The sequence below is a fragment of the Melospiza georgiana genome, chromosome 5 (assembly GCF_028018845.1).
Source record: "Melospiza georgiana isolate bMelGeo1 chromosome 5, bMelGeo1.pri, whole genome shotgun sequence".
Taxonomy (NCBI): Eukaryota; Metazoa; Chordata; class Aves; order Passeriformes; family Passerellidae; genus Melospiza; species Melospiza georgiana.
In genome coordinates this window covers 65,027,922-65,042,015 of record NC_080434.1, presented here as the reverse complement: position 1 = coordinate 65,042,015, position 14,094 = coordinate 65,027,922, and the positions used below count along the sequence as shown (strand labels likewise).

General features: G+C 34.1%; 1 protein-coding gene across 5 annotated transcripts in view; it reads right to left on the bottom strand.

Annotated features, from left to right (window-relative positions):
• PCDH7 (protocadherin 7) overlaps positions 1 to 14,094 on the bottom strand; it is a 265,754-nt gene that overhangs the window by 203,302 nt on the left and 48,358 nt on the right. Inside the window, exon 2 of one of the 5 annotated variants that reach the window (XM_058025362.1) lies at positions 10,412 to 11,515. The exons of the other annotated variants lie outside the window; for them this stretch is intronic. Coding sequence (XP_057881345.1) covers positions 11,438 to 11,515 — 78 coding nt within the window. The 3' untranslated portion in view covers positions 10,412 to 11,437. Of the gene's footprint in view, positions 1 to 10,411; positions 11,516 to 14,094 lie in introns of those variants that run through there. 5 annotated transcript variants of the gene reach the window in all.

Sequence of the window (14,094 nt, the reverse complement as noted above, 5' to 3'; positions counted from 1 at the left end):
GTTCCTGGGGTTTGTCAGCACTCTCCTTATCAGCATTTTGACTGAAGTTTATGTTTTGCTCTAAAGGGCTTTACATGTGTATTTACTGCAGTGGTATATAAATGAATAGAACTTCAAAGTGAACGACTGAATATTAAATAAATTGGAAGCATAGTTTCAAAACACTTTAAGTGGAAAAGTACTGCATTTACAAAAGTGTCAGATTTTTTTATTCATGTTATTTACTTTCTTAATACTGATCCCAGGCTCTATGAAGGCAAGGCTATCATTGGCCCAAGAAAGCTGGAACATTAAAAATTGGTTTGTTTATCCTGCAAGATATTAGTGAGAGATAGGTTAAACTACATAGGACTACAACTTTCTTTCCCACAAAGTCAGGTAGTCAGAGATGACAGACCTGTACACCAGGGAACCTAAGCACAGGGAGATTCCATTTTCACCAAAAGCATTCCCAGGGAAGAATAATTCCCCATGGAGAAAGATGAAAAAAAGGGAAAAAACACAATCCAAAAAACTTGCCACTGTATGTTAAAAACACACAAACTAAATCTAAAGAACTGAATATTTAAGTGAGAATAATTTTTTACCAAGTGATTTACTATATTTCATTGTAATAATTAAAAGGATATTATAACATGCAATAAAATAATGATAAATATGCTAATAGGAAAAAACAATTAAAGGGTTTATGGTTGCACATTCCAAAAAGGGATAAAGGTAAAAGCTGGTTCAAAAATATGTGACAAAGAATGCATGAGTAACAGGGGGAGAAAAAAAGAAAAAACTCATAAGAAAACAAAGAAAGAGGTTTTAAAAAGGGGGTATCAAAATTCTGAATAAAAATTCTGATTCCAGTAAGGATTTTTGAAGATTATTTAATTCTTATGATTTATTAGTTCTTCAGCAGAACTACTGCACTGAGACACTATGGGTTTTTATTAATAGAAAATGATTAATGCCACTGCAATCAGTAACAAGGACTTTCTCTTTCATCAGCTAGTGGTCTGGTGCTGATCAGATGATGAAATCAAGGAAAGTGAATTGGTAAACCCGCTGGAGAAAGCATTTCTAACATGATTTAAGATAACAACAACAGAAACTGAGGAGCTTTCTCATTTTTCTTTAGTTCACTTCTGTCTGTAACAGTGTGATTTCATTTATGCCTATAAAAAGTGTACATAAAATCCTTATCTAATACTTAGACTAACCACCTCCTCTCATAGGGATAAATTACAGTGGAGTGCAATTACAGTGGAAAGATAAGATCTTGGGATATTTTGTGTCCTACCCTGTGTTTTTACGATGGGAAATAAACATGCACGAATTATGAGAAATCCGTATTTTTAATCCTTTCCATGCTATGAGTCAAAATGCAGGAAAGGGTACCACATCCCTCCGTTTGTGAATGAGTGAATGAGAATTTAAAAAGACTAAAGAAGCAGCAAAACACACACAGACTCTCCCTCATTAGATTTTTTGCACAAGAGTGACTACAGAGAGCTATGAATGCACAGTACTATGAATAATAAAACATCTGTGAATTACATAATGTCACTAACTACATTCCAAATGGTATGCATATATTAACCCACAAACACAGGCTGGTACTTATTTAATACAAAATGAGCAAAAGGAGAAAATGGTGTTTCACAAAGGCCCTGGAAGTCCATTATGTTATCCAATTCTCACATATTACTCCAAGGAATGTGATGCTATTGTTACACCACAATAAACAATTGTCACAGCAACAGCTCTCAGTGACAGGTAGCAATATCTCTGGGAAATCAATCAAGTTTAATAAAACAGTTTAAGGAAATGTAATTACTTCCTGTATTTTAAACTGGACGGATTCTATAAGATAAAAAAATAATATGAGGAATTTTTATACATATTAAGATTCTGTATTTTCACAGCATTTCATATTGCCATTGAAATGCAAAAGCAAACTTTGAGCCCATAGCACCTTCTGACAATCAGAAAAATGTTCCTTCCTATCACTGCAGATTTCACACAGCTTGATTGGAACCCTCTGGTTTAGAAGTGCCCCAACACCACCATGGTGATAAATAATTTTAAGGTTTGCATGCTTGCTGTTAGCTTTAATACATGATGTGCAGCTTTCTCACTGCTGAAGCAAGGCTTCTTCTTAAGCAGCTGTAGTATTCTCTTGACAGTGTAATACAGATATGGATCCATAATTACAAAGGGAAGTCAAAATTATGATTTCTCTGCTGTATATTCTTCTTAATGACTAGTTCAGAAACAGGAACATAGGACTATTGTTTCAAACACAAGTCTGAAACCCCAAGGGGGTTTAATATTAGATTTTTTTTTTAAATCCCCTTTTTCTCTCTCTCTCTCTGAAATCACCTACACTTTCAATTAGCAGAAACCCATCACTTAGTAAAAATACAAAGTATTTTATTGTTCTATAGTAGGTTGATACCATTATTTGGAAGTCTTTTCTATGAAGTAGCAGACTGTTTATCCTCACCTAGTCATATATAACGTCAGACAATTTGACAGTTTACCACACTAAATCCTGATTCAAACCCTCCTGAAGTCACTGACTTGCATTTTCCTTTTACTTCCTTGAGTCAGAAGACTTTTAAAAGTCAAATGCTGTTCATCCTTTCACTCCAGTATGCAGCACTCCAAGCTCATCTCACAATTTCCTCCTCTGATGTTATGACCTCCATGGTAAGGTAGTGTAGGAATGGTTTATTCAGTATAAAAACTTAGGATGAGGCTCTAGGGTTTATGAAATTAACAGATGGCCTCAGCATAAGTGTATTTAAAGGAGATTTTATTTTGTAATGAAAATAATTTGAGATTGGGTATGTAACCAAAACTCAGGTATATATTTGATCTTATCCCAGAAATAATTCAAGATAGATCATCCAGGTTACCATATGGGCCATATTCCATTCCTATTTCTATTAAAAGCAGATTACAGAGTGGCTAAAGCTACTTATGATTTTTCAAGTTTATCAGTATTAATTTGAATAAGATAATAGATGAGGGAAGAATGATTGGCAACCATTCCATCCACACAAAGTACAAATCTCTTCAGCAGAATTTCAATGGATTGCAGAGCTAAGTATCAAAAGATCTAGTGATAATTTAATCTTCCATTTTTTTTAAATAGTAGTACTTCTTCAGGTAACGTTATTCACTCTACTTTTCCCTAAAAATAGAGATTTGCCATATTTATATTCTGTCCTAAAATGCAGTACTGCAAAGTATTATGAAAGTTTGGATGTGTACTGAGGTATTAGATATGTGCAACATAAAGTCTGTTGGTGTACAAAAAAATCATGAAGTTCACACAGTGAGTTATGAATCCAGTTGTGTTCCATCCCTTGAAATCCATGTCTGGGGACAAGAATTCCAATTGCCATGTCTTTCCTGCTTATGGCATGCAGGGAAGCAGCTGATGCATCTGTACAGGCCCTGAGAGACAGATGAATAATCCAGAGAGATGATACAGATGTCCAGAATCTTCCTGGCTGACACCTGGCTGAATTCACACTGGTTATTGCGAGCTGTGGACAACCATCTGTCCATCTGTCTGGTAGCTACACTTAAGGGTCATATTGTTCCAAAGAGTTAATCACTGGAGTAAGCAAGATATTTGAAAATTCAACACTATTTCCTACACGAACTATAATAGTCACTATAAGTCTCTCCTGGTGCAGTTCAACATGGCCAGAACACCACAAATCCAGCAGAGCTGGTGCACTATAAGTGAAATGTTTTAGTATATTTCCAATGAATTATGCAAAAAATGAAATGGTTATATTTTAAGGATAATTCTCTGCTCTTTTTTCCCATCATATTAATAGGAGAAAAAATTATTATTCTGATAATGGCAAAGCTAAAATCATTATGCCAGACCTCATGATTCTAATTTTTTAACTCCAGCATCTAAAAACACTGCACATATGGAAGTGAAGTGTTTCCCTAAATTTTATGGTAGGGCATAAATCAGCAAATTCCCATTGACACTCATGTATTATGGATAGAATTTACTTGAGCAGTTCTTACCACGTACTGCAATGTAAGCTGCCCTACATGCATTTAATACACCAGACAGTCAAGGCACAGAGATCTAAGGTGGCTTCTTTCATGCCAGGATAGTAGGTCAGTGTCATAAACAAGTTCCCCAATTCCCATCTCCCAGTTCTATGTAGTAAACAGAAAATTCATTTGAAATTAATGCAGCTCATGGTATAATTGCAGCCTCTACTGAAGTAGGCAATAAGATAGAAATACGTCCTGTTGTATGCATGTATTATATATAAGCAGAAATCTAAAAATTATATCAAGGGGATTCTAGAAAGTTAATGGACTAAATGGCAGTTCAAAAATCTTCTGCCTTGTTTCAGGACTGGGTAATGTATCATCTTCCATCATTACTTACAGTAATGAATTCTGTAAAGCAGAGATTCTGACATTACTGTCTGACCTCCCATGGCTATAAATCCTATTTTTCTGAAAGAACTTTTTACATTGACATGTATTAAAATAAGCCACAAACTCAATCAAAAGTACAAAAAATTAATATAAAAAATCACCCTAAAGACATGTTTAAAAATAACATCTATTTTTCAAAAGTTATCTATCCAAAATAACTTTTCAAGAGAAATCAAAATCTGTCTGGTGCTTCTCACTGACAGTTCTAATTTCAGTGAGAATGATTAAAAGCAAAGTGCAGAAGGCTGCACAGAAGTGTTCCACAACACAGTACAAAATGAAATTTTGTCATATTTAAAATCTAATGCTATATTTGGAAATTAAATCCCCTTTTTAAATGGGAGATTAAAACTTTAAAAACAGTTTATTAGTACTTTATCTTTTCATTATTTCAACATTAATGCCAGAAATCAACATCATCAATGTAAGAAAAATAGAGGAAAACTAGAGGCTACAACTAGAGATTTTATTAGGTTTAGCTCCCTGCATTCATTCAAGTACTTTAGGAATGATCCAATGCCTGTACATGAGAAAGGCACAAGCTTTGCTCAAGAGCTATAGTCAGATTAATAAAAATATTCAAACTGATCTTCCCTGAAAGATCAAAAACCGAACTCAACAGGTAACCAGCAATTATCAACTCCTTATCTCTGTGAGATCCTCAGAATTCAAATACTTTTAAGCATCTGAAAAAGAAGCTGAGAATGACATGGTGTCACGACATGACATCAATTTTACAGCCACATGTAACTGTGCAATTTCCATTCTTCTTTCACCATCTTCTTTGCACTATAAACTCTTTATCATGCATAGGAAACACCTGACTAATTGCATCAGGAAGTCTACCCTTTTTATTCCACAACACTGCCTATAGCTGCTGCTTTCAGGCTCCCTGGAGCTTTAATTCACAACTTTTTAATGCCGTCCACGGGGAGTATTTCAAAATGAGGGATGGAAGCAGGATAAAGGCAACAAGAAAAACACTGAATCTTCCACAGCTTGTCTAGTTTTCTCTTTATAATGTAAGTTTCTCAGGACAAAGCTCATGAATCCTTGTGTCACTACCAGCACTGAGTATACAATCAATGGTTTCACAATACTATTGAATTGGTTACTTCCATGTCCTTTCCTCAATTTGTTGAAAAACTTTACCCACTAACCATGTCAATATATTCATATTTCACAGTCATTAAATACTTATATAAAAACAGATGTGGCATCCATTCAAAATCAACATAAAATGTAAATTTAATAATAAATTTTAATAATATTAGATTATTTAAGCATAAAAAATGTAACCTGCAAATTTTTTTTCTTAATTGCAGCGTGGTTACATCCAAAGCATTTTTGGACAAAAGTGCACTGAAACATATATAGATAGGTAGATAGGTAGATAGGTAGATAGATAGATAGATAGATAGATAGATAGATAGATAGATAGATAGATGTATATATATATATATATTTATATATAACTGTCCCATATACATAGTGATGAAAATTAATATCTCTTTCAAGCACTTTGGCCAGGAGGCAGTTTGCAGCTGCTAAGAAGAAAAAAAAAAGATTTGCTCTGAAAAACAGTTCTCCCATCTTCAGTGAAATGGAAGATACTGAAGGATTTCTACAACACCATAATACTCTTTGCAGACATTTCTATGGATCTCATTACTATACCTTGTAAGTAATCCACCAAAAAAAAAATAAGGATCAAAGCATTTTCTCTGACTGAGACAATGAAAATCACCCTTTTCACAGTTGTAACCCCAAAGAAGTGGGTACTAGTGGCAGATCTAGGAACAGAGATTGAATTTTCTGGTTTCTAGCTCTCCAACAGGTAGACTGATTTTCTGCCCCTCCATGAAAATGGTGTTGTTATGTCAGTACAGTCACATATACAAACTGTCTTCTGTGATTAAATGTATGCTAAAACAAACCAAGTGTGTTGAGACATTTCTGCTTAAAAGTGTTCCATGTTAACTGACACTAGATGCAGAAAGATTTTGAGCTTGAACACATAAAATTCCCCTGAGGTTAGATCTCTCTGTAGACTGAGAGACACCAAAATAAGTTTCATCCTGAATATTAGAAAAAAACAGCTTAGGCTGAATGAAATGGTGCCCACATATACTTACTTCCTACTGATTGTAACACTATGCAGCTGGGTGAGATGCCAAACTTTACAAAGTTCATAATTCACCTGTTAAAATCATGCCTGTACAACTGGCTACATGCTAACTCCCTTTTTGGAGGTGAAAGCTGAGACCGGCCAGAGTTGTCTTTACTCCCTGTGTGCTTCTACCATTCTGACAATACAGGGCTGGAAAGCAGAGGACAATGATCATTCTTCTGAGAGTAAAAAGGAAAAGCAGATGGACATTCATGATATCGAACTCTGCCCACGCTTCTTACGAGGTTAATTAGTTTATATACCACTCTTTTGCTTGTGCTTGCTAAAATAAAATTGCTCTAGACAATAGTCAGGAAGTGATACCTTTTATCCAGAAACAATTGTCTGCCCAGAGTTTCACAGTTTAAAGAAAGGTTATTTTGTGTCAAAAGCCAATTGAAAATCCTGCTTTCCTGAATAAAAATTCTGCAAAATGTAACACAAACAGATAATTAAGCCTGATAAAATAGGCTATAGAGCATAATCAGGTTTATTAAACTCCTGTAGAACATTTTTCTCTGTCATATTTCCAATAGATAATATATAAATAAATATAGTATTTATAGAAGTAAATAATAAAAATTTTAATTATTTTAATTAGCTTGGTTGGCAGTTGCTATTCAAAATAGTGTTACTAGGCTAGAATAAGACTGTTTCAATGTGAAAACTAATCTGATTTGGAAGATAATTAATTTTAAACTGAATGTAGAAACATTAATGCCTTTCTTGAATTCCACCACTGAAGAATATTGAGGGCTCTGTGGTAACTGCCAGGAGTCATAACAAACCTTTTCTTTTTTCTTCCTCATTAGCACCATAAATCCCTTAGAAAGGGCAACAAACTGGTTTCCTGTGATAGATGCCATTCCTAGGAACTGCAGATCAAAGGAAAACTCACTGCTGAAATGGCAATCTACTGGGGTATGATGGAGAATAGAATTCAATTGTGGCTTCTTGATATTTCAGGAACACATTCCAACAAAAACAAAGAGCTCATTGCTAAACAGTGAAATTGCAGACACGATCATGGTGAGAGAAAGGATTTAAAACACTTGTCATAATTGCCATCTCTTAATGTAGATTCTGGTAAAAATTAGAGGACAAAATAGAAGATGGAACAGCATTTCACATATTTATAGTTTTCCCTAAATGAAATGTCAAATGTCAGATATAATGTCTGCAAGCACAATAGCTTAATTTTTCCCCAATGAAAAGGGAGATAATACTGAGTTTGTAAGAATGCATAATTAAGTATACATTGGAAATTTAAATATAGCTTGTGCATTTGAGAGTACAAAGCTATCTTTTACTAGCTCAGCAAAATTCAGTCTATTGAATGACTCTGAAAGAGCAAAATGAGTAACGGGTTAAAGCATGGATTGTCCAGTCTTTTTAAATGGTGAATGGGTAAATCCAAGAATCTGTTCTTATGGGTCTATATGAAGCTTACAGGAAGAGACAGAGTTTTTTTATAAGCTTGAGAAATCTCAGGTGAAGGTTTTAAATTGCTTATGAGCCTTTGCAAAAACAATTTACTTAAATTGAATTGTGTTGTTAACCCTGAGAATGAATGGTGCAGTAGAAATGGTCTTCCATTTTGGTAGTAGTCAGCTTGCTAAACTATCTGTCAAACCTAGACTAAAGGATTAAGCTAGGTAAACTTGCACCAAGTTTATATGTAAAATTATGTTTGGCATCACTGAGAGTGCCTCTACAAATTGTGACAGTACACATTCACCAGAAGTAGAACCATTAAGAAGAGAAAAAGGGATCTTGTGCCATTCGGCTCCCTTTCCCAGTGGTTGCCATTTCATATAATATCCCTACTAATAATTTATCTAACTTGTTTTGTAACTAGCTGAAAAAGTTGCATATCACAACTTGCCTGATAGTTTTCTACTGACATATCTTGTTCTTTAGTGTTCATGTATAAAACAATTGAAAATAAAGTGATACTGGAAAAAGATTGGTCTCATACAACAAAGCTCTGGGTATATTTGGCCTGGTCATATGAATAAGACAATGCAGATTTGTCTTTAAAAGCTCTAAATTAACCACTTCCTAAAATATAGGAAAATGAGGGTCAGATGGATGTATTTTTTCTCTCATCCAAGCAGGACAACAGCAAACAGAAAGTAGAATGTCACTTGTCACAAATATCTTTCACTCCCTCATTCTGACATAAAAAAGACACTAGCCATCAATGAAGCAGCCGTGGGAGGCAAAGAGGAAAGAAATAGTTCATAAAAGCTATATTACCCCTTGCAATTCTGAATTATATCAACTCGCAGTATCTTGCGAGTTGATATAACAGAAGAAAAAAAACTTCATTTGGTCTCCCACTGTTTTGCTGCCCTTTCCTCAGTGGTGTTGTAGCAGGAGGCAATATAAAACTGCTTTTATTCCATACAAATTGCTTGACTGCTGAACTCTCTGAAATCTGAAAATTAGAGTAGTTCCACAATTTTTTTTTAAGGGTTCTTTCTTGGCAATTGCTTCTGAACAGAAAATTAAATACAGAAGAATGAAATTGCAATGAACACAGAAGACGCAATTTTGATTTCATTTCCAGTTGAAGAATAATTTTATTGAAATAAAATTGTTATATTTGAGATAAGAATCTGATCAGAGGTACTTAACAATGCCTTGACATGTTCCACATTGAAATTTTTTTCTAAGATAAGGTCTGTATTCAGAAAAAGGCTGAAAATTTCACAAATATATTTGCGTACTTAATGTATTTATTTCTGTGAAATGTTACATCTTAAATATTTTGGTGGTTTTTTCCCTTTTTTTCTCTCATCTTTAGGTAAGATTTGTAAATGCTCTGAAATGCTCTCACAAAATATGGTCCATGGACTGCAGGTATTTCATACGTTATTTCTAACCATCAATTGAGCTAAGGAAAAAGGATAGAAGCAACCTGTGTGCTGATTTTTTTGACAAAGATATTGGCACCAATCTTTATTGATATTCCTAAACAAGTGGTTTTCTTGATCTCTTTTGCATCTTTTTCCTTCTTATTCCTGGTTGCCTTAATTTTAATTTTCTTTGTTTATTTTATTAATAATTTCTTCTATGCACAATTACTGAAGTTTCAGACTAGCAATCAAGTTTAAATAAACAATGTCCATAGAAAACCTGAATCAATTCAAAAATGAAAGAATTGATTTTTTTATTTTAATTTTGCTCATTGATTTTGTTCACAGAAAACAAAATCAATGTGGTAGCAGCCTACTGACTTTGAAGTTTGATAATATATCTCAGTACAATAAAGAGGTCAAAGCCCCTACTGTATCATAAATTCCTCCACTCAGAACTAATTACTCCAAATGGGAAAGAGTGGCAGACTATCAGTTTTGAAGGGATAAACACAAAGGATGAGCTAATTCAGACATAAACACATAACAATAAGGAGAGAAAAAGCATTTTTCAGTATTTTTGTTCATACAGTTGAAAAGCCATACCATGAAGGCAAGTCACAGCATACATTCTTGTTACAAATATCGTGTCATTTTCTCACACAGCTATACCAGATTTACATCACAAACTTCAATGGGCTGAAGTTATGCTTTATTCCTAAGAAAAAAACCTTATTGGAAAATTCTTATTCAAATATCCTTTTTAGTTGCTTCTTACGATGAAGGATACTCCTAAATAAATTATTTAGGAGGAAATATTCAGCCTTTCTCTAAATCATAAGCTGATATATAGAGTAATATCCAAATACATATATAAAATGAATATAAAAATTGGTGTATATGGGTATATATATATATACACACACACATATAAAATTGGAGTTGGCACTATAGTCTTTGTTTATATGTGGTGCATATAACTTAGTAGTGACTGCAGATTTAGAGATTTTCTGTATATATGATTTTGATACTGGCATTTATACAATCCTTGATACAATTATTCTAGTCTGGAGTGCTCTAGCCAAGTGAATTCAGTTGTCTTTGGCAACCAATCTCTATGTTCACCATGTGAGTGGCTGTTGATTTTCCTATTTGCTGATAGTCATTTAGCATGTTTGGTTTCTTCTTTGTGTCTACCTCAACTTCCTTTGAGAGCTATTTCTCTCAGCAAAATCTGAAGGACCTTATGTCACTTGACTTGAATCCTCTTCCACACTCTCCCTCACGTCCCTGAGAAGGTCAAAGATTTTCAAATACTGAGACTCTTTCTAGATTTCCAGAATTTCAGTCCTGAGGTATATTTTTTCTTTGTTTATCTAGCATATTATCAGGGTTGGGTTTTTTTGTTGTTTTTTTTTTCATCAAACCACAAATATTTCATTGATTCAAACACTGAAAATTCAACCTTGTTCACACTCATCTCCCAGTTACTAATTCAACAAATCATCTAATCAAATTTCAGTCCTTTCAAAGATAGGACAAAGAAGAAAATGGTGAGTGCTTTCATCCTATTCATACTCCTGAATTAGATGGTATTTGATCTTCTTCCTCCACTTACCATCAGTTCTGCTTACCAAACCTTTCTATGTACCATTTGTTTTCCTGTTTTGGATTCTTGCTTCTTTGCATTCTCCATTTAATGTCTCTTCAAATGCATCCAAAATGTAATCTGAATCTCTTGTTTCAAGCAGTTTTTATCATGCTTTACCATGTTTTGTTTTGTTTTTCTAATAGCTTTCCTTTAAAGGTGCACTTAGTTCTGCAGCAACCCTGCCCCCTGGGAATCAATGTCTTAACATAAGAGTAAAGAGAGTTCATGGACTTTGTGATCCAACGTCCCTTGGAGTTGGAGTGTCAGTTCATAAATAATTCACTTACGAGCACATACATTCATTTTACATGATTCCTCAATATGGCCAGGGTGCTGCGTGGTCTGCACTGTATCCACCTACAAAAAATACAGAAATATATGTCTGCTTACTGGGATGTGAGTAGGGTTTGGCTGACTTAATCCTCTACCATGGATCTCACTAGTGAGCAAAAAACTCTTCCTTAGATCCAAACACATTCCATAGAATAACTATTTTGGCAGCAAAGACAGAACTGTCTGTTTCATACAGACGTGCCTAGAAGCAGGCTTTTTTTAAATTATAGATAAATTGGAGTGATTTATAAATTCTTCCCTTTCTTACTCAGAGTTACTGCAGACAGAGTAAAAAAAAAATAGAGATGTCACAGGTATCAGTGATGAGCATAACTCTTCTCCATTAAATGAGGGGATTAATAGTGCAGTACAGAGAGTTGAAAGAAGCAAAAAATGAAATTTTTACAAGAAAACAAACAGGCAACTCCTCTTTTCCTTCATCTCTCTCACCCAACCCCCAGATAAAATGGAGTGGGCAACATACAGTATACAATTACAGTTCTATGAACATCTACATTTTTCAAAATGCCAGATATCAACTGTCACTCTAAGGTGGACATAAAGAAAATGGAGAATTATAGAAGAACTTTCTTCCTTTGACTCACTTTGATCAATATGTTAGTGAAGGAAATGAGACACTAAATAGACATGCACATCTAGTGATAAACAGTGAAGGTTTCTGTCCAATGTATTCTTCAGAAACAAGACTTAAAATATCATTTTGAATTGGGTCATCCACACAAAAAAAAAAATTAACCCATTATTGGTAGTTACATAGCACATTTGGTTGGCATTCATCAGTCTTTTCAGCTTTTCCAGAATTGTTGAATTATTAATAATTTATATTTATTTTACGTCACTGACTACTGCATCCTTATTTTAATGAATCATGTCTTGTAATATGTTACACACATGTAAATTTAAAACCAAGTTACACAAAAGTAGGATACCAATGTCAAGCATCTCTTTAAAACATCTTTTCCTCTATGAACATTATCCATAAAAGACTCCTAAATGTCCTCAAATAATAATGTCTGCTCCTCAATCTAAATATGATCTTCTTACAGGAAACCACCTGGGACAAGCAAGCAAAACATTCTCTTTTGGTTGTAGAAGGAATATATTTACACCTTAGTAAAATTCTTTAATATTACCAACCAAATTATATACAAATCTCTTCGTTCAATTTACACTGACTTAATTTGACAAAACAGCAAGAACATTAAATAGCCCAAAACATTCAATAAAAATACAGGTAATTTACCTACCTACCTACCTACCTACCTACCTACCTACCTACCTATTTTTATAGATCTATCTGTATCTTTCATTTAAGTTCATTGAGTACCTCAAAATTGCCAACTTAACGGCTGTTCAAATTTAAATAAAAATTAAGTTTGGCTAACTTCAAGGAGAGTACATTCACTGGAATAGTAGACTTGTCCAGTATGCAATGAACAGGGATCTGTTAACATGTATCTTAAATACTTTTCTCCAAAATATAAACACAATTGTGAGCATCTGGTGCATTCATAAAATATTTCTGAGGTAAAAAATATTCATAGATGTAACATATACCTTCTATAATTAGACCCTTCTTGTATCAAAGATACTGATACTAGTTTATTTTTTTTAATTGACAAATCAAAGCATAAATCATGAGAGAAAAGCTTAAACAAGCAAAACAAATTACCTGGCGCATGAGAGACAAAATGCTCAATCTTTTTTATCAGAAATGCAATATATTATATCATTAAATCTCAGGCAATAGTGGAAATCTCAGAGTGTGTGTGTGTCTATATTACCTGCAGCATACAAAGGCAAGGATGACAGTGCAATTTGTTGTGCCTCTTTACTTTACATCCAAACAAGCCACAAAGTCTGCATCACCTGCCAATCTTTGGCACACACTGCAGGCACAGAGAGCAAACTGATGGAAGGCTTGCACCTGCACTTCAAGTGCCACACACTACATGACAATCTAAAGACAAAGCTGGGACAAATCAATGCTTCAAAATGCTCAGAAATATGTACAGAAGGACTCCAGACTTAGACTGAAGACAAATTCACACCCAATTCACATCCCCATGCTCTGTGTCATTAGTGGATGCATCCATACATAAAGATTGACAGAAAATAATCAGAAAATTAACTTTTCTTCCTAAATTTCTGTTAAATTAGGTGCTCCGTTTCCTCATTTTTTCTATGGCAGTTGAAGACTCCTGCTAAGTCCCATGAATCTTGCTAATTTCCATGAAAGACAAGATCCCTTGTCTTGTTCCTCCTTCCATTACCTTTCACAAAAATGCACATACACCAGAGTTAAATGAAGAATTGATAGTCACTGTTTCAGTTGTCATGAGCAAGATGCTTGCAACTCTCCACTAATCCAGTCCAAAATGCTAAAATATAGGCCTAGAAGTTTCTTATTACATGCTGAGTACACCTGCTTATCATAGGCATAATTTCACATAATTTCTTGATAGGTTACAATTATTTTTCCTGAATATTTCAATGGGACATTTCTTCCAGAATTTCAACGCTGCAGTACATAAAAATCATTGTAGAACTCACCTGAAATTTATTTATTGATCTTTATTTCT